At 40.1% G+C, this 22,148-nt stretch overlaps 1 protein-coding gene across 8 annotated transcripts in view; it reads left to right on the top strand.

Annotated features, from left to right (window-relative positions):
* Positions 1-22,148, top strand: part of Grip1 (glutamate receptor interacting protein 1) — a 586,206-nt gene that overhangs the window by 358,243 nt on the left and 205,815 nt on the right. The window contains exons 1-2 of one of the 8 annotated variants that reach the window (XM_040754812.1): positions 15,342-15,376; positions 16,329-16,627. The exons of 6 other annotated variants lie outside the window; for them this stretch is intronic. In XM_040754812.1, coding sequence (XP_040610746.1) covers positions 16,441-16,627 — 187 coding nt within the window. In that variant the 5' untranslated portion in view covers positions 15,342-15,376; positions 16,329-16,440. Of the gene's footprint in view, positions 1-15,341; positions 15,377-16,328; positions 16,628-22,148 lie in introns of those variants that run through there. One more of the 8 variants, XM_040754815.1, reaches the window with a different exon arrangement.

Genomic DNA, 22,148 nt, shown 5'->3' with positions numbered 1-22,148 from the left:
TTCATACAATATATTCTGATCATGTATCCCCTCCCCCATATCCTCCCAGACTCTCTACCTCCTCACCTACACAACTCCATGCCTTCTCTCTCTTCTCCATATAAAGCAAACAGGCATACAAATAAACAAGTAAGTTAGATTTTCAAAATAATAACAAAGAAAACACAATCAACATATGCATACATATACAAAGACTATGATAATTTTTAAGGTTTTTATCTTATAGATTCTAGGAAGAGAAAACCTGAGGATCACAAAGTATAGGAAACATAACATGACATAATTTACCTAAACATCTGGGAAAATGCATGTTTCTTTACTTCCTCCAGCGGTAGGTAAGCCTCTTAACACATGAGCTAAAATTCATTTTTAGAAAGCCACTAGAATTTCTGCTTCCCATAAAGGAATGTGATCCTGTGGAAAGCCTTGAAGTTGAATGGTTGTGACATCTTCTGTACCATACAGATGTTGGGCATTCCTAGGTGGGGAACTAGGAAGGAGTCTCAAGAGAAAGAAGCTAAGGTAGGAAGTGGGATGCCTTGTAGATACAGACGTTAGCCTCAAAGCTACAAGAAGACAGACACTCACCAGTTCTGGCTAGATGGAGCAACCCCTCTATCCTGACAAACTGACAGGAATATGCCCCACCCCTTATCGACCTAAGATCCACATCTGAACTATGGGATGCTAAGTGTTTCAAGAGATGGTTTTCTTCATTCTTCCAAGGATGGCTGTCATCATTCTACATGCAGAGAAGTAAGGGGTAGCACAGGGTAGAAGAGACTTGAAAGGACTTCTTGAACCTGGGATGGAACAGCTATGGAAACAAAACAAAAACCAATATTCTGGCTAAAAGTTTCCTGTCCCTGTTGGTTTACTGGTGGCATCTCAGCATGATTACCATAAGTCACAAAGAAGGCTGACAGAATGAATATCATTTCTTTTAAAATACCTTAAGGACAGAGAGGGCAAGAATAACAAATTTCTAACTATGAAAATAGAGCGGATGCCATGAGGTGAAGGTCTGAGATGATCCTTCACCATGCCATATGTAAATCTAGTGGGAGGCACTGAAACATGGTAGTTTGGGGAAAAAAACAAGAAACTATATGAATTATCTGGTTGTCCTATCTTTCTAAAGAAATTCCCATTACATATGTTCAAATAAGGTTCTCGGAGAAGTATCATGAATTTTCCCAGTAAAGCTTCCTCTGGGTGAAACTGGAAATAACAATGGGCATGATCCCCTTTGCTTCTGGTTGCCACAGAATTTGACCCAGGTTTCATTTCCACAGAACCATTTTTTCAGAGCCCCTCTCTCCTTTCCTCCCTCCCTTCTTCCCTCCCTCCTTGTTTTCCCCTCCTACCCTCCCTCCTTTCCTCTCTCTCCTTTCTTCATTCCTTCCTTCCTTCCTATTTTAAAATGAAATCACCTCTTCCTTGAATAACAACCTTTAGTATTTCACTTCTCCAAAGACTTGGCCTTTCTCATTAGGAATTTGAATTGGGGAAAGCCTCCTCATCGGGACTCAAACCTCTTGGGCAGGACTTTAAATACTAAACATTTGGTAGTCAGCAGAAGAACTTGTTCTTGGAATTTCTCAGTTTATTATGAAGGTCACTTCCTACTCTAATAATGCAACTTCCACATTACCAAGTAGGAGTAATTTACTCAAATATTATTCACTTTCTACATGTATCAGCTGTAGAGTGGATATATTTTTAATATCTGTAGGAATATCACTGCCTATCACTATATAAGTATTCATTTTCCTAAAAATTGACAATATAATATGAATGCTTAGCATATAACATGTGGCTAATATGGTAGGGAGTTCATATGCTTATTTGTGTTTATGTAAGGGTTGTGTGTGTGTAAATTTATATGCTGACTGTTTCCCTGTGTGTATATATGTATAAATGTGTACATATATGCATATGAGTTTATTAGATGCTCTGTAGAAATATTTAATTTTCCATACTCAAGTAGCCACTACTCTGACACTCACAGCTCATATTTTCAACACCTATTTCATAGCAGACCTTTATTAAATACATGGCTACCTAAATGAAACTGAATTGATAATCAAAATAGTGAATTAGCTTTGTATCTGCATATCACTTCAGAAACCGGATGCATGTTAGTAGGTGTCACCATGTGAGGTAGTGAACTGTGATTTGATGAATAATGCTGATGTAAAATTGCTTTGCAAACAAACATTGCTGTTGAAATACTATAAACAACCCATCGTATTAATAATAGACCCTAGACTAATAATAGCTAATAATAGGAACTCAGTTCTTAGTTTAACATATGAATTATAGGCTGAAATAATTTTCCTTGTACTAGACATCATTGAATGAGTGGTTGTAACGTAATGTGAACAAGTTGATAGTTTTTCTTTTTTTTTTAGTATTGGGATGTTGTCATTCATTTGAATATAAAGACATACTGTTATAATGGGAAGCATGTTATATTGTGCTATTGATTATAATATTTAATATTCAGCTTCTGTTGTGGGATAGATTTGTTATCTTAATAGTCAAATAAAGACTTAAATATAGACTATGAAAATTCTAACACTAATACTGGATTGATTCTCTAGGTTCAAACATAGCTAACAGTTTCCTAGAGAATACTTATGCTGGGATAGTTGCATCTCATGCAGTTTAGACATCACCACGAGAATCTCAGAGAACGATAAATAGTTCCAGTTTTCTCTCTAGAGAAGTAGCAGCATTGATTTGTTTTGATTGCTGTCTTGGTACAACAAACAGAATCATTTTAATAGAAAAACAATCCTTGGCTTATTTTGTATATACAACCTTTATGTTAGCCTGAGATACATCTGTGGAATTTATAACACATAAGATTATTTTTCTCTGGTCTAAAAGCAAGGTAGGACTTCTTTTTCTTTTCCACTAGAAAAGGGTTACAGGAGAATTGCACGACAACAATTCACCAGGAGTAAACAGTTATTGAGCCTCCTTTGGGTATGTGGTGCAAAACTGAGTGTTTCAAAGAATATATCTTTTAAATATCTGTGTTGCAAAAACAAGCTAGATGCACTGCCAGGGTCCAAAACCTCTTTGAAAGGGAAAATGCTGTTCTATAACATTGTGGTGTATTTGTGTTGATGTTAAATTAAAATCTGCATGGAGACCAGAGCATATGTTCTCTTTACCAAGTTTCTAAGATAGAGCAACTATGATCCAGCCTCAAGATATGTCACTGTGTGTCACATTCAGGTGGAGATGTGTTAAATACGATATTTTATAGGCAGTAGTACCTACCAAGCCATGCTTTAAAAAAAAAAAAAAGAATACACGAAGTCAGATTCATTTATTCATTTTTATGTATTAATTGAGCTCCCGGAAACAGTGAATGAAATGAAGCTCTGTTGAGAGGCAGAGACAGAAGGATCTCTGTGAGTTTGTGGCCAACCTGGTCTAGATAGCGAGTTCCAGGACAGCTAGGGTTACACAAAGAAACCCTGTCTCAAAAAAACAAAAAGGAAGGAAGGAAGGGAAAGGAAGGAAGGAAGGAAGGAAGGAAGGAAGGAAGGAAGGAAGGAAGGAAGGTAGGAAGGAAAGGAAAGAAGAGAAACAAGGCTCTGCATTGAGGGTTGTACAGAAGCAGACAGACCAGACACTGTGCCTGCATCTCTGCAAGTTCACTTCTAATGGACGAGCAAGGCAAGCAATATCAAGGGCAGCACTCTCCTGGCATTGTACAGGAAGAGAAAGGAGTGGCGCTGCTGCAGAGTGAAGTGGAAGCATGAACTGACAAGGAGCTGTTGGGGACGGCTCTGGGGTGATTGTATGTGGAAGGCACCAGGGCATCTAAGGGAAGCATTCTCTGCAGGCCACGTGTGCAAAAGCTCAGAAAGAGCATGGCATGGAAAGAACATCCTAGAATAATGTTGCTAGAGCATTGTGAGCAATGCTGCGAGTCCAGGAGCTGTTTCTCTCTGGGAAATTTTAAGTTGATAGTTCCTACGCACAGGAGTGGCAACATTACCAAAAGGTGGGGGACCTAAGACTACAGATTTACCCAATATCCTTCTTTCCTTATGAGACATTCACTCGCACGTGCTTACGCAGAACTTTCCTAGCTGTAGAGACCCCTCATCCCAGGCCACAGTCAGTAGGGACATTTGTGTCAAGCATCTCGAGCATGGTTTGTGCTGATCTGGATTTCTTTGTGCTTTTCTTTCCATTAACATGTGACTGGGTAAACCTTCTTCATTACATATACTGTTTACTAACCACTAAAACAACAGCGTGTAATCATGTTAAGCTTGAGAAATTTTCCTCTCAGTCGCTTTATCAGGAAGGAGATACCACCTCGGAGTCAGAGAATGTAAACTGTTTGTTGTGTCTCTCCTGTTTCTGGAATAGGCAACATTGACATTAAATCTTTAGACATTTCAGAGTCGATTTTGCAGTTTCACTCTTGTTACCGTGAGGACACAGGTATTCTGTCTGCCTTGAATACTTTATGATACCCTCATTTTTGTGAGAGTCTGGCACATGCTAGATAAAGAGGAAAATATAGTGAGACAAAGTTTTCTGTAGGTCAAAATCCACTGCCCAAACTCACATAAACATGGGATCCTATTCCCAGTAACTCATTTTTTTTCCAGTTTTCAGTCCAATAAACATGTTCTACTTACCATTTTCCTCAATGATGATTTCTGCAATGTTGATAACCTAACAACAAAAAAAGATCAAAGAGTGTCTGTGTTGTTTGAGCAGAATATTAAAACAAAGCTTGACTAGAAGTTATGTTTTGGACAAAAGGACAGCCCTGCCATGTTTTCTTAATGTCATTGCACCTGGCTGTGAGGGTTGAGAATATTGCACCTGGGTGTAAGGGTTGAGACCATTGTAACTGGCCATGAGGGTCAAAAACATTGATTGCATCTGTCTGTGAGGGTCAAGAATATTGCATCTGGGTGTATGGGTTGAGAACACTGTAGCTGGCTATGAGGGTCAAGAACATTGATTACATCTGGCTGTGCTTATTGAGAACATTGTACCTGGCTGTGAGGATTGAGAACATTTCATCTAACTACAAGTGTCTAGATATTGATCACATCTGGCTATGCGGGTAGAGAACATTGCATCTGACTGAGAACCAACGCTTCAACTTTCCCTCCCAAAGATAGAAGCTGTTCACTCACACTTGGAGGTCGTCCTAAAGCCTAGGGCTGACTTTGCCTAAGGATCACGACCCAGATAAGCACAGCTTTCTGTCTTCGTCATTGTAGGACTCTTGCTGGTAAGAAATCTTCGATTGAGAAATAATCATTCAGAGAGCTGACTTGTATCAATAGGAACACTTTAATGAAGCAAATATGCCCTTAATTCTCTATAGAAGTGCTAGTGTCAGAGTTAAAATGAACCCTCCATATTCTGCCTTATTTAAATCAAAAGCAAACTAATGTAGGAACATTGTGTGTCTGGTTAATAAATTCTGCCAGAGTTGGCACTGGTCCCAACTTAGGGAGGCCCCCAGGTGTCTAGAGAGAGATTTTCCAGAGGGATGAAAACTAGGTGACTAAATAGTAAAAAGATGAGAATTCTCATCTTGAAAGTCAGGTAAATATTGTATTTCTGAAAGTATTTTAGAGGAAGAGATTCGCTTGCAAACAGAAATGTTCATGGAGTCACACTTCCATTACTTACTTAATAAATACATAGGTGCTGTCTCTGCAGCCTAGAGAGTCTTAAACCTAAAGACCGCATCACAAACCCTTAAGCAGACTTCCATCAAGTTCAAATCAATATATTCGCCACAGTTTTGTATGAAACACTCTGTTTATTTCTTTTTTCCTTTTCTTTTTTTTATTTAATTTTTTCATTTTACATACCAACCCCAGTTCCCCCCACTTCCCTTCTCCAGCCCCATTCTCCCTCCCTCCATCCACTCCTCAGAGAGGGTAAGTCCTCTCTTGGGTAGTCAACAAAGTCTGACATAGCAAGTTAAAATAGGACCAAGCCCCTCCCTCTGTATCAAGGCTGAGCAAGGCATCCCTCCATAGGGAATGGGCTCCAAAAAGCCAGCTCATACACCTGGGATAAGTCCTAGTCCCACTACCAGGGGGCCTCCTAAGATATCAAGCCACCTAACTGTCACCCACATTCAGAGGCCCTAGTTCAGTCCCTTGCAGGTTCCCCAGCTGTCAATCTGGAGTCAGTGAACTCCCACTAGCTCGGGTCAGCTGTCTCTGTGGTTTTCCCAATCATCTTCTTGACCCCCTTGCTCATTTTTCCCTCCATCTTAGAGCCTGGATACAATGCACCATGTCCTGCTGTGAAAAACAACTATGCGACAGGAGTTCACAGTGACAATTGGTCCTGCGGTTGGTGTTGCAGTGCAAAGAGAGGTGACACGCTGCTAGTGTATGGCCTCTGAGGCTGCAGTTGTTTCCCTCGACTCCTCCCAGGATGAAACACAAGCCAGGTATTATCAGGTACTTGGATTTCCCAATAAGGCACAGGAATCCTGTGTTGAATAAGAGTCATCTGAAATGAAAGAAACTCTATTGCTTATCCAAATGTCTTATAGTTGGAATTTTTCCTGTTGCTTCCAGTATTCCACTCTGTGTGGCATTTCTATAGAAGGAATGAGGTTTTAATGAAGCCTATTTCTTTCTTTATAAGCTTCAAACAAATACCCACAATTCCAGCCTTTAACATATTTATCTCCAGGATATGGTCATGTGTCATTGTAGGTTATCAGTTATGAAAAACATACCTCTCTAGAGGATGTTGGTCATGGAGGAGGCTGTGTGTGTTAAGGAGCAAGGAGGAGAAGGGAAATCACGCTACTTTGCTCTTCATTTTATTGTGAACCTTAAAACAGTTCTTCATAAAGATTTTAAATGAGGTGAGATGGCTCAGTGGTTAAGGGCACTGACTGCTCTTCCAGAGGACCCGGATTTGATTCCCAGCATCTACGTGGCAGCCCACAACCATCTTTAACTCTATTATCAGAGGATCTAACACTTTCTGCTGACTTCCTTTGGTATTGGGCACACACATGGTCCATAAATGTACATGCAGGTCAAACATTCTTATTTAAATATATGTAACATATATAAAACATGTGAGTTACATAGTATATGCTAAATTATATCACATATTATATATTATATAAATTGATATATATTAAAAAGCCAAAATGTAAAAAAATTAAATATTCAATATGTTTTACATGATTTCAAAGCACACAAAACAGTACCATATTCTATGAAATTGAGGAAAACACAAAAACCTGTACTACTTAATGTTAACATAATTAGTTGATAATCCTGCTTAATCCCAGGTAGATAAGGGATGGATACTAGGCAAGAGTTAATCTAGATGCATATTGGCAACATTTTTCCTTAAAAAACTCTGATGTAATCTTGACAACGCATGAACTTTTGTTGTGTCAGTGATGAATACTTAGACCTCTAATGTTTTCTCCATGTTCCTGTTCACAAAGTTTTAAATTATAAACACCAAACTCTAGCAGAGCCAAGGCAACCCAGCCATGAGGGGAAACAAAGATTGTAGGAGCCAGAAGAGTCAAAGATACCACACGAGTTAAGGAACCCACAGAGTCAACTAAGCAGGACTTATAGGGACTCATAGAGACTGAAGTGACAGTCACAGACCCTGTAAGGGTGTAAGCTAAGTCTTCTGCAGATACTTTATGGCTGTGTAGCATGGTGTCCCTATGGGACTCCTGACAGTGGAAGAGGGAAGTGTCTCTGACTCTTGAGTCTGCTCTTGAGACCCTTTTGCTTCTACTAGGTTGTCTTGTTCCACCTTGATATGAGGGCTTATGCCTGGTCTTGTAACTTGCTGTGCCATGGTCAGATGGTATTCCTGGGAGACCTGCGCCTATATTTGAAGAGAAATGGAGGAGGGGTGGATCTGGGGGAGAGGTGAGGTCATGGGAGAGTGAAGGGAGAGGAGGCTGCAGTTGGGATGTAATATATGAGAGAAGAATAAAAGAAATAGTTAACACAAATTAGAATGGAAAACCATGACTGCAGAAGATTACTTTCGATATTCCTAAAGACTAATTACGACACTGCCCCTTATCCACTGGCTTCTGCGTGGATAACTGCTTTTACAGTTGGCTCTTTCTGGAGCTGTACATGCTCAGCAGCCTCAGGATCTCTCTGGTGCTAAGCACAGTGATTTCATCTGCCCTGTCTCTGTCCAGTGGCATCCACTTCACCTCAGAATTTTGTTGCCAAAGATGAGTGTCTTTGACCCCATGATGTCCCTACAAGTTTTTGTTGTTCTGTGCTTAGCATGACCAGCTGGAGTGCAGTGTATACTCAAGCCACAAATTTCAAAAGCAGGATTGCTAGATTCCATTGTATCCACTGTTAGCTCAGGCAAGCTATTCTCTTGGGTGGGGTTCATGGCAGATCCCATGTATTCCTACTATGAGTACTTCCTTCCTGAGCTAGCAAACGTCACTGGCCCCTTGGTTTCTGTAGCTTCTCACAGTGACAGAAATCCTATCTTGCCACATATAGGTATTGTGAGAACCTGAAGGAAGGGTGACACATTTATTCTACTAAATCAGTTCAGTGGAGGATCTTCTAATCAAATGATATCAGATGTATTGTTTATATTTCCCTAATTACTACTCAATCCATGAGATGCTTTGGGGGGGAGTTGTAATGTAACATGTCCCAACATTCTGCTAATATGTGAGCAATCAGGCTTTTAAGGGCACCTGGAGTTTCTAAAGAGCTTAGTTTTAGTTTTATTTGTTTCTTTCCCCAAATATGAATATATATGAAGTTCTAATGAAGTAGTAATTATGTTGATTGAATATTAACAACTGTGGGAACTAGTTTTAAAGTTTCTTCTTAAATTTAGAGTTTGTTGAAAATTATATGTCAAAGGGAGAGTTTGAGGTCCCAAAGACTTCAGCAGCAGGAAAGCCAGGGGTTTAGCATTTTATTAAGACTGTCAAGGCTAGCACAGACTGATGAACTTGACTTTTCAGTTCAAGCTGGTTGTATGTAGAAGAGTTCATCCTAGAATAACCTGTGTCCTCTGTACTTCTGTCGACTTTCAAGTAAGGTAGTTGGCATTCCTCCTCTCCAGCTCAGACAGTCTAGAGATGCATACCTATGCCCTGTCCCTAATTCTCCTGTAGGTCATTGCAGTAGCCCCAATGAAAGCCTCAGATAAGAGCCTTTGGGGCTAGGGAACTATTCTGTCAGACTTTAAGAAGAAAATGATAGACGACTTGGTTTTCCAATCAGCCTTGGTCATCTAGGAGGGGGAGGGTACATGGAGAGATGGCACAGATCCACAGGCCACACAAAGCCTCCACTCACTAACAGCCCCTTGTTGACTTGCTGTTAGCTCTGTTTACTAACAGCCCAGCATTCCAGATCCAATGCCAACAGTTACAGTCACCTTCCACGCATGTTTTCCTGTCCCTCCCTGCATTAGAATCTCCCCAGAAGCAAAGTGCTTGCAGTCCATCTCTGTGTTTGCCTCTGAAATCCTCATTGTAGGACTTTGTGTAAAGCAGGGGACAGTTTCATATCATCTGATATAAGAGCCAGCCACCTTTCCCAGAGATGGACACCTACCATTGATGGAATTAAGCATATTAAGCCAAGCTTGGTAGTACATGCCTGTAATCCCAGCACTCCAGAATGAGAAGCAGGAAGGATCACACGTTCAAGGCCAGCCCAGGCTACAAAGTGTTCTGCCATCAAGAGCCAATGAATGGAGATGTATGAGTACTTACTCCCTATACACAAGACCTTAGGTTCAGTTTTTAGCACTGTGAAGAACTTGATGCATGATTCAGGACGTTTATCATTTCCTTGTATTTAAACTTTTCTCAGAACAATTTCCAGATGCTACCACCTTTTTAAGAAAGCTCTTAAAATATTGCATGTCTTATGGTAGGAAATGGGTTTGGAAAATCTATGTGTTTCTTCCTGACACCAACAGTTTCCCTTAATGAGAAAGAAGATTCAGAAATGGCTGGTATCATGTCATTTGGAAATAATGGATAAAACCTCCCCTGCTTTTTCCTTAAACTGTGTCCATAGAGATCCACCAAGCAAAGGAACTTTCTCTCCTCATTGCCCAATATTTTAAAATTCTATTTAACATGGGCTGCCACAATGCCAGTGAGTGGTTGCAGGTACACATACATAATCCTAGCGTGCTGTTTGCTGTTTTCCCCCAATTAGTCACAGTGTATTAAAGTGAATGAAATCGTTTAACATCTTCTGGCAGCCATTTTTGCTGAAATGCTTGTTTCCACATTAGAAGAACGGTGATTGTGAGCATTCTGACTTGGAAATAAAGAGAAATTGAGAATGTTGAGGAAAATGCTAAATGACACAGGGAGAAAAGCAATCCCTACAGGAGAACACAATAACTCTTGAAGCTTAAGACTTACAAAATAAGACTTACATTTTGCTGATACTTCTTCTGCAGCCGCAGGCTTTCCTGGCTCTAAGGAAACTCTGGGATGTGAAACGAACCAAGTATTGATCCTGCTTTAGAATAATCATTCCATCTCTGGAATGTGAATTTAAGGAGATTAGTGATACAATGAATACAATTCTAGACGTTTGAGGGGAGGTGCTTAATATTTCCAAGATGGAATGCCACCTCTTAACTTGGCAGGATAGAATCCCCTAGAACCGATGAAGTACAAGTGTTCTAGCAGGGTGCTGGGTAAGGAAAGGCATTAACACATAACTGCTAACTGCTTGGTGCTTTCCTTACATATTAGGCATTGTCCCAAGCATTTTACACATATTAACCCCTTTAATCCTTGAAGTAATTCCATGAGTTGGGTATTATTAGCAAGACTACTTTAGAGATGGGGAAGTTTAGGAACAGAGAGGTCAGTGGTTTTTCCAAGGTTTGCTGTTATTTCTAAACTTAGTCATTAGGGCAAGAGAGCTATGCTTCCTCCTAGCCTGCAATGAGGATTGCAGAAAATATTCATTGACTAAATGAGTATTCTGAAGGGAAAATTCAGTTCTCAAGTGTACAGGTTGCAGTTTCAATCTAAAATAGACTGTTGTATAAACTGCAATCATTAATCTGAAACACAACACAATCCAAACTACGACCTACAGGCTAGCTCCCATGTTTGTTCGATACCATACCATTCATAAAAATCTTGAGAGTATAATGAATCTGTGATGTCCTGTGGATTTCAAACATTGTCTTTAATCCATAAATGTGGTCTTTTAAATTTTATTATTGCTATACATGCATGTAAAAATGTGGGCACACACAATGGATGACAGCTTCCACCCAGTGTGAGTTTCTAGAGGGTCAAACTCAAGTTGCCAAACTTGTATAGCAAGCACCCATACCTATTGGACCTTCTTGCTGGCCCTCTTCCTGTTGTAAGGATTTATTTATTTACTTATTTTGGAGGGCCTTTTGTATCCGTAGCTGGCCTCAAGCTCTCAAGCTTGCTGTACAGATTGCCTCTGCCTCTACAGTACTGGATTGCAAGTGTGTACTGCCATGCTAAGCTCTGTTCCATATTCCTGATTAGCCTATGAGCTTAATGTGCATGCTAGCAATAATTGTGACCAGTCTACTCAAGCAATCTTTCAAAGAAAGTGTACCTAGTCATAGAGGTAATGTGTGAAATATGTCCATTATGCCCTTTCTACAGGGAATATTTAAGTTACCTCTTGCTGATAATATTCTACTAAAATGCAAACTCTATAGCACAGCATGTTTGTGGTTTCACTTCTGAGAGCTCACAACTTTTCCATAGTATGACAGAGTCAAGATAACATCTCTTTAGTAATAAGCTTTATTTGATGACTAAGTTCCTTGGACAACCCTACAAGATTACCATGTCTACTCTGGCATTTCTTATTTCCCTGAAGCATGCTACAACATAGCTGGTTGCTACAGTATGGGTAGTGGCTCATATTGAATACTTGGACCCCAGTTCCTAGTGCAATTGAGAGTTGATTGAATCTTTAGAGATACAGCCTAATGGAAGGTAGTTATGTCATTGGAGCATTTCCTAATATCTAGTAGGACATTGGACTTTCTTCCTCTCTTATTTCCTGGCATCAATGAACTAAAATACTTGGCTCAGCCAACTGTTCCCCTTCATGACTTTCTACTTAACAGAGCCTCAAAATAGTGGATTGAAACATTGAAAACTGTGAGATAAAGTAACTCTTCCCTTTTCTAATTATCTCTGATATTAGTAAATAGTTCCTGAAATCTGGATAACACTGGTAAAGATGGATTTGGGCCAGTAAGAAATTCCATTGGCCAGATGTCTCTAGTGGGTCTTCAAGAGGATCATTCTGTAATGGTTTAAATGAGTTGCAGATTTCTGAGAGCTTCACAGGCGGGCTAGATACCCCGTCTCTGGTCTGGAGTTTCCTACCAGGATACTTGCTTCATCAGAGAATGACGGGCAGAGATGAGATGGGGAGGTGTGGTGGGGAGATTCAGTCTGCTCTATTACTCATTGGATATGTCCTCCTTGAGCTCATTAGTGCTTTTCTGCAGCCCTTTTTGCCTTTTCTGTAAAGCAGAACAAATATGTAGCTCTAAAAATCACCACCATGTTTCACAGTAAAGCACTTCTAGCATCATCTCTCAGTAGACAGTGACTCAAGGAAATCTGATATGTCTCCACAGAGTTATGTGAGTGGTTTTGTCTTTAACGCCTCATGTTCCTTCTTCCTGTCATGAATATTCCTCCATTTCTGTGCATCTGAAACCTGTCTGACAAGATCTAGTTTAAATGCCTAAAATGAAACTTTCCCCAGTCCCATCACCATGATATTTTCTCTTTGTGTTCAAAACACTCTGGGAAGTTCTCTAGACCATTGACCATGTCCTCCCTGGGCTATGTCACTCGTGTGTTACTTTGATCTTTCCTACTGTGCTCCAGGCTCCTGGTGAGCAAAAAGATGACTGTCTGTCTGGTTTCCCAGCATGGCACTTACTGTAGTTTCTCACATACTGGGAACCAACAGTTCTTTGCTTAGTTAAATCAGAAGAGAGACTGAATTTTGTGTAAAGCTCTGGAATTTTCTTTCTAGCCAAGCCTGAGAAACTCAACTGGCTGAGTTCAGCATAGCCTAATATAAGAGAGGCAGAGAGCTGATGGCTTTCCCTGACCCCCCTATTGGTGAATTCTGTATCTTTCATGAATCAGGTTGCCTTGTAATAGATGGTACACCCTGAGGACTCTATACATTGAATACATTTTTAAAAACACTATCAGAGAGAATCAAGCCAGACCAAATTCAAACATAAAATTGCAAAGGGAAATATCCAAACAACCCACAGTTTGATTTACATTTAGGACATGTATTGATTTTTCTTTTGTTTCATAGTTATTAAATATGATCCCCTTGCTTTGTAAACCAAAGAGAGTTTGTTCTCTTTGCTCAGTCCTCTGTGAACCTACATTGGGAAAACCGTTTGCATTTTGCTGTGAGTATAATACAATAAAATTTGCATTTTGCTGTGAGTGTAATACAATAAAAATCACAGAATTTACATATATATATATATGGAGAGAGAGTGTGTTGAATTTTCAGAACCACCGATAGGCTTTGCATGTTGGTTTCCTAGATTTTTTTTATAAATCTTTAATTACCAAGTTTCCTTTATACTGTTTTTTTTTTGTTAATGCAGCTAGGTAGCTGCAGAAGCATATTTATATCTGTGGACTGTGACTACACATTGTATGGTTTGGTGCCAGGGTTTTGCTGTAAATGAACCCTCAAAATATTAGGAGTGCCCGTCTCTCTGACTTTCAACTTTTCCTTAAGGTTTCTCAGCCATTCCCTGATTGAATCCTTGACTTGATTGTGTTACTGTTTTCAGTTATTTTGTTATTTCTCAAGGGCTACTAAGAAACCCCAAGGACTCAATCTTTCAGAATGCTTCCATGACTGCTGTGATCACACTGGAAACATATTAGCAAATTAAAATGGAACATTTTCGCAATTTAGCTAGGCAAACATTTATAGAGCAACTGCCACAGGTTGGCCCAGTGAAAATACCCATTCATTCTTTGTTTTGTTTTGTTCTGTTTTTGAAGGAGAGGTAGAAATGAGTTCACCAGACCCAAGATAAATGATAAATAGGTGCTTTATTGGGGAACAACTTACACAGATAATAGTAAATAATCTCTGTGGCCTTCCTGCTACAGAAGATGCAGTCTCTGTCTTACGTTACACCCAAGACCCAAGAGAGTGCATGCCTGCAGCTCCTCTCCCTTGAATGGATGAGTCCACAACTGAAACCACGCCCAAAGGGTGTGGCCACTGATACAAGTTCACGGGCAAGGCAAGATGCCACCACATGAGGTTTTTTTGTTTTTGTTTTTTTTTTTTTTGTTTTTTAGCTTAAGGAGGAAAGGGGACACGTAGCCAGTGATGATGTTAGGTTAACTCATGACAGATACTCAGAGTGGCTCAGAGAAAGCCAAGGAAATGGAGGACTCAGCACTTACTGCAGACCACATGTTATCAGGGATGATATTAAAAATATTTACCAAGCTGAAGGGCCTGGGATTGAACAAAATTGACCTTGGCTTCTTGGCTATAGCCTGGGAGGGCTCCTGCAGAGACAGATAGTGACTGCATTGTGAGCAGGTTTGAGGGCCTTGGGGGAGAGGCAAGCCTTGACTTGGGCAGGAGAATGGCATTGGTGGAGCAGTGGGAAACAGGTGAAGGGCAACAGCTTTTTGCAGCAACTTGGAAAGTGCTTTTAGTATTGTTCCCCTGGGAGAGCCTTTCTTCTGCAAAGCATCCAGGGGTCAAGCATGGCATTAAGCAGAAATGAAGATGTCATGTGATAGAGAGGACTGAGGCATTGAGCTACAAAAGGGTGAACCCAGTTTAACCCCAAATTTTCCTCCATCCAAACCCACTGTCTCTTTTTGGGAACAATGACTAATTCTCACTAGCCAGTCAAGAGAAGGTGAATGAGGGGTCAGGTCTTTAACATAAAATGAATTAAGTGTTTGACTTGCCTAGTATTTATAAGGACCACACACTCACTCACACACACACACACACCAAAAATGTATTTGTTCAAGACAAAAGCTATTGATCTAGAATTTAGATGCCCAGGAATCACACTGTATTTCAGGAATCATAGAACCCACTGCCTGTCTTCCCAGGTGTATGTGTGTAGAAAAGTAAATCAAAGTTTCCCCCTAATTTTCTGAGACTTCTGTATAGCTCCATGATATTAAAGGAAACTAAAGGTATTCCAGAGAGGCAAATTTCAGGTACATTATGATGTCATGAAATGCAGCATTCTGAAAATAGCACACCCACTTGAATCTCAAAGGACTTAAACAGTGAGTATTTGCTTTTTGGCACGTAGACATGTATCATTAGCCAACAAGTGGCATACTCCTTTCCCTGTGTCAGTGAACACTCTAAGCATTTTAAGCAAAGTAGAAACCCACAGAAGTTAGGCAGCCAGCTTTAGGTAATATGGCCATTGTGTCAGCTGTGGCGAGTCTTTAGAAGCCACAGGACATGGATAAGCACCCATGTGCCCATGACCTATGTCTTGGCCATTGCTTACTTCTCCTGTTGCTTTGGCTAGGTCCATCTCCGTGTGCCATTGTTTTCCCATGTGGGGACAGGGATGTATGGAGAGCAACTTACTAAGGTGGTGAAGGAGGTCTGTAGCTGCTCAGCTCTTACACCTGTCAGAGGGCCATGCGCTTCCATTGAACTTTTCCAGTATTCAGTTCCTGCTCCCTGGCCTGTGCCACCACTGTTATCTCAGGGACCTTGCTTTTCATATTAATTTCTTATATATTTTCCCTATGCCACCAATAGAGTGAGAGCAGTACAGGGAGGGGGAAAAGATGAAATTCAGGAGACTTCCCTTTTTTCCATCTTTTTAAAACTTTTTGATTTCATTTTACATTCCAACCACAGTTCTCCCTCCCAGACTTTCCTTGTTTTATACAGCAAGTTAAAACATCTCAGAACTCTAGAACTGCCCAGCTAACCCTGCAAAGTCAAAAACACAGGCAAGCAGCATCTCCATGACTGACTTACAAGGCTCATATTGGAAATCCCATAATGGGTTTCTAAATACAGCTTAATCCATAGCTATGCCGATGAGACTGTTCCACCGACACATGCTGTTTCAAAGCTCAGTATACTGAGGGATAGAGAGTAATTTCACTTATAGAAACAAATTTTACATGATGAGAAAGGAGCGATGATCCCTAAGTTTTGTCACCTGGTCCTACTTAACTGAAATCTTGTGTGCCTGTCTTTATCTTTAAGGCTTTTTGAAAGATGAAAGGACATTGCTGCTCATTTTAAGAAAGCCGTGGCAAAGTCTGTCGCGAAGCATCTGTTTACCCCTCCTGCGCCTTGTTCTCCAGCAGCTTTGGTCATGGCCAGCATCTCCTTTAATGTTGATGGGTCCGTCCAGTATAAAGAAAAGGCATATTTCTCTGCCTCTGAAGCCCTAAATGCTTACATTGAGGATTTTCACTTAAGCTGGGAGCCTCCTGATCTTAATGACACAAAGGTTAACGTGGATCAGAGCCCTCTTGAATTACAGGCTAACCCTGACAGTGGTAAGCTCTCATTGTTCTTCCAAGTTTAGTTTTAAGTTCCTGTAGAAAGCCTATGCTTCATGTGGATATTGTCTCTTTGTAAAGTTGTTGGGAAAATCTTAGGTTTCAAAGCTTTCTCCAGCTTTAGAGTTCTTTTGATTAGAAAGTTACTATGGAAAACAAATCCATGCTTTTATTACATGCACTTTTCCTGGGGAAGGGAACACACATCTCACTGCAGATAGCAAACCGATGACAGGCCAAAGAAATGATGCCACTCAAGTCTGGCTTGGTAAATGTTTAGTTCAACGAGGGCAAGGCAGTGGAGTCTGGGTCCAGGATTAGTTGGAACGTGGGTAACTAAGAGCAGCTATACCACTGAAAAGGAAAATCTCTCTCCAGCTCCAGCAACTGTGACTTTCCCATATATCCTTAGAGAGGGGCATGGCCTAATAAACTTCTCCCCCCCAGCAAAGTTAACTTCCTGTGACTGTTGAGGTGGGGGCCATGGCCTTTGAAGTCCTCAACTCCTCTATGACAGAAAGTTAATGGACCTAATCTTGTGCAGGACTCCTTTGGGGATTCGTAGCTGCTGATGGACAATGTCACGCTCAGGGGACAATGCTCCACAGCAGTGATAATTGCAGACAGGCAAAGCTCTACCCCTGGAGCCTAAATCCTTGGGCCCTATTACTGAAATGTTAGTTGTGTACATTGTCTCATTGGTAACATGAGATGAATTCTAAGTATAATTAATACATCCCCTGATTATGGTGGAAATTAAATGAATGGTGAAACACATTATTGAAAGTATAAATTCCTAGATATTTTTTTCTGGGAGACAATGAAAGGAGAAAGCTGTTGTAGAGGTCAGGTGACCTCAAGGTTTGATTTCCACTCTACTGATAACAGCTAGATACAAGAAGAGTGGCTTTCACTCCCTACCTCTAGTTTTCTTGTTAATAAGAGAGTACATTGAACTTTATGAGCACCATAATTTTGAAGTTATATTATGTAAATGGCAGAAAAGTAACATAGGTCAACTCCAGTGTATCAACATTTTTCATTTAAAAGTGTCATTTGAAAAGGCTGGCAAAATACCATCATGATACCAAAACCAAGTCTACATCTAAATGTGTGGTTGGTTGATTTTGAAGGGAAATAAAATTCTCGGGTTTTAACTTTTCATGTTTAAGAATAGAAATAACAATAATGCCACTAATAGGGAAGAATGTCTGTTCTTCCTCCAACCCAATAATTTTAAAGAATAACACAATGTAATGCTTTTCCAAAATAAGGTGGTGTTTATTGTCACTTCTAGACCATTAAGAAAAGATGTGCCATTTAGTGTACCCTGAGCTTTGGTACGCAAAGTTAGAACAGATGAACCAGTTTCTTGATGTTTTTCAGGTGAAAACAGCACAGAGCCAAGTGAGGATGAATACAATTGAGGCATGATCCTACATAGCAGAAATCTGCATTTCCTTATGTGAACTGACTGTACTATTTAGCATGGTCTGTTAAATGGCAGAAATGGCATGAGGACCAAATGTTGACAGTATGGTTAAGTGCCCGTATTATCTATGCAGTTGAAGTGCAAAATATATTGTAATTTCTTCAGCAATACTGCTGCTTTTCTTACCAAGGATTTTCATTTTTTTCCTTGAGGTTTCTGGTAGAGAGTTTTCCGTGTCAGTTTTTTCCCTTGAATGGCTAGAAGGGGTTGGGTAGCTGGCACTTGCTTGGAGCTTCTTCCAGGCAGGTGCATCTTCTCTGGGAGGCCCTAAGCTATTAGCTCCATGGGTTTTATTGCTTTCACACTTCATTATGAAGAAAAAATGCAATTCCTGCTTCCTGATTTTTCTGAAAAGGCAGAAAGTATATTCATTACAAGAAAATTTCTCAAAACAGTAATGAATATAATTCCATACTAGGGAGAACTACTGTCAGTAGTTCTCTGCAATTTTCTCTCTTTGACATTCAAATATGTAATATATTCACCTTATTATTGCTTTCCCTACAAATCCATTTTTGTGATTAGGATTCAGATCATTATGGTAGTTGTATTGTACTATATTATCCCTTATAGGACATTCTGTGAGATTTGATTTATTTCAATTTTTACGTGTGTGGGTATTTTGCCTGCATGTATATATATATTCACTGGGTGTATGCAGTACCTATGGAGGCTACAGACAGTGTTGGGTCCCCTGGGACTCAGGTTTTTCAACAGTTGTAGCAATGTAAGCGCTGGGAATTGAACCCTGGTCTTCTGGAATAGTGGCCAGTGTTCTTAATTGCTGACCTGTCTTTTCTTGTCATAGAGAATTTGCTGTTGTCTTACATGCCCATGAAGCTGTCAAGATATTTTCTTAAGTAAACTTCTAAGAATTAAGATTCTAAACCAAAAAGACTGTACATTTCAAAGACCAGATTTATATTGTCAAATTATCTCTCAGAAAGGATAAATTTATTTTATTTGTTGTAACCAAGAAAGAAAAGGACTTTAGTTCCCCATACCTAATTCCATAGACACCATGAGTCCCTTAAATACCCTATAGCTCACTGAGTAAATGTTGTCACTACGCTTATTTTGCATCTGTTTTTAATCTTTTTTTCATGCCTAGTATTAGTCTTACTTGATGTTTATGCCCTTAAACCCTTACTTTATCCAGGATTTATGTTGTCAATAGAGAAAGTGTCTACTAAACTGCTTTGCAAAATAACTGTAGTGACTACTTTTATCAAAATCAAAAGCCCCATTACCTCAGTTCTAGAGCTTGAATTTTTATCCCATGATCGCTGTGTATCATTCCTGCACTATCTTCATTATTTTAATTACAGTAACTGTTAAATATCTTGGTTGGTTACCGGACTGAAAGGTTTAGGAGTCTTACATAGTCACTAGTTCTTAAAAATAAACTTTACAGTCATTCTTCATGACTTTCAAATACTTTAGTTACTTCTGTTAGGTCCCGTAAGCCTTTGTCTTGATTCTCTCCAACCCTATTCTTTTCTCTTCAGCCAAAGGAAACTCCCTAAAGCCTAAATCTGCAGTATTTCTGCGTGTAATAACTCCTTCATACTCCATGTAAGACTCGGGTTTACTTAACAGTCCACTTTATTTTCTCTTGGTTCCAGAAACACACACACACACACACACACACACACACACACACACACACACACACACACACACACACACACTGAGACACTTGTTCATCCTAAGTCACATCTAGCCAGTTGGGATATACTCACTAAACAGTGCGTGTCCCTCTGTCTGTCTGTCCGTCTTACTTTGTTCCTACTGACTGGAATGTTCTTCCCCCATCCTCCCTGTCCTCTGGCAGTTTTCTTTCTCGCATCAATTTAGATTGCACTTGTCCCAACACCTCTGTCCTCCCTGCAATGTCTAGCTTATTGCTCCTGTTATGCCAACACCTTCCCTTAGTGCCTGTAACACCTCACAGAATAGCATTTAACACTGAATTATAAGAGCCTGCTCACTGGCTTGTCTCTCTCAGTGGAGTGATGGGGACATCTAACCTCTGGGTCTTGTTTACTTGGAATGGCTTCTCAGGACTGGCCCTGGAATAGCACAGTTAGTTCTGGGTGAAGAATGAAGCAACATTCCCATGGCCTTGTTGCTATGTCTACTACCTCATAAATTTGTTTGTTTCCCCTTCCCTTCTATTGGGACTCCTATTTCTACTACTAAAGTATTACTACTGTAAGAACTATTGCTCTCCACTCAGGGGCTATAAACAATAATAATAGTAATAAAAAGGGACATGAAGTCAAGATGGAAATTGGTTGATGGGACCCAGTGGGGAATTGGGAGGACATGGTGGGGGTACCCTGGATCAAAATACATCATATTCATTTAAAGACTAAACAAAAATACTATTTTTAAAAAGAATGCTTGCTTTCCTCTGCATTGTTAACATTGCTAGTATATTTTGATTTACTTGTTCTTGTCCTTTTCCTCTGGGAAAACATGGCCTGCTCAGTGCTCATAGGTGGTAATGCCTGACTGTCCTAGAACTCACTATATAGACTAGACTGGCCTCCTCCTCCCAAATTCTGGAATTAAAGATGTGTACCACCACTGCCAGGCTACATTTTTTTCATTTGCAAGTTGCCCAGGCCATGGTGTCTTGCTGAGGTGTCTTATCAAGGCAATAGAAAATAGTAACTAAGACAAATCTTTCAGCCAATCCCTAAAGGCCAGGCCCACTAGTTCTGGCTTCCCTACAGTTGCTCCATGATCACCTGCACAGGTCTTCACACTTCCCATATTTGATGGCTGTATCTTTTCTACTTTGCCTTTCCCTGAGTCACCACCAGCGTCTCAGTTATTAATATTTCCACAAAGCTAGTGGAACTAAGTAATTGGAACTAAACTGGCAGATTACCCTGAAGCATTGGTATCTTGATGTGTCAGAGAATGCTTTGTTTGTCTAAAACATGGACATTTATTACCGTGTCTACAGTGAGCACCTAGTGATGGGCTTCTCTTGACATATTGCAGGCATCATGCAGAAATCTGGCAGGAAGTCACCTTGAAGTTTTATCACCCCGATTCATTGTCATGCTCTGTTCTTGTCCAAAGAACTGCCTCCCTGCCCCATCAAGGGGTTTGTAGTGTTTTTTCTGGCAATGGTTTGTCTGTTTTCCTTAAAAGTAAAATGATTTCCCTTTGCTTGAAAATTGTGCTTTGAGAGATCTAGAGGGAAGAGTCTCTTGGAGGATTATGGCAAAGTATGAACAGCTTTGCTGGAAACACTAATCCCTTAACTACTCTTCCTTCAGCCTCTATGCTCTTTCATGGAGAGAATGATCCAACAGTACTGTGGCAGCCTATTTTGTGGATGAGAGGGTTGCTCTTGTCCCACAATTATGAAGAAAATTGTAACTATCGATTTGAAGCTATACTGATGTGTGAGCCAAAGTGGGTGTCAATGCATGTCTAGAAGAAAATGTTTCTTACATTCTTAAAACCAGCTGTGAGGCTGTTTGAGCCTGTCATGCTACTTTTCTTTGCGGCCATCTGTACTATAACCTATTTGAAGTTTTTAGGTTTAACAATGGAGTCTGCTCAAAACTCGTCTAAATCTAAAAATACATTTGCAATCTATGCTTTCTTGAGGTTGAGATGACAAGTTACCTGTATGTAGCACCTGAGGAATACTAAGTAATGAGCTTGGACTTAAGAGTGTCAAGCATGGTCTTTGTTCTGATAGCCATGATCCCCATCTTACAAAACCTCATGGTTTGAGGGCAATTCAAGTAAGTGTGAGCAGCAACAGTCATACCACATTGTAGAAAATGCCAGTAGGGAAACATATGAGGGTTCCCTGGAGCTAGAGACCAGCACCAGGATGGAGGATGGGAAGCTCCTTATGTATGTATGTATGTATGTATGTATGTATGTATGTATGTATGTGTATGTGAGTCTGTGTAACTAAGTCTCCTGCTAAAATGTGAAAGCCAAATAGAAGATGAAAGGTTAAAAGATAGTGGATTTGAACATTCCAGAGGA

The sequence above is a fragment of the Mesocricetus auratus genome, unplaced genomic scaffold (genome assembly GCF_017639785.1).
Source record: "Mesocricetus auratus isolate SY011 unplaced genomic scaffold, BCM_Maur_2.0 Super-Scaffold_100011, whole genome shotgun sequence".
Lineage (NCBI taxonomy): Eukaryota > Metazoa > Chordata > Mammalia > Rodentia > Cricetidae > Mesocricetus > Mesocricetus auratus.
The sequence above is the reverse complement of the archived record's forward strand: the minus strand, read 5'-3'. Positions and strand labels throughout refer to the sequence as shown.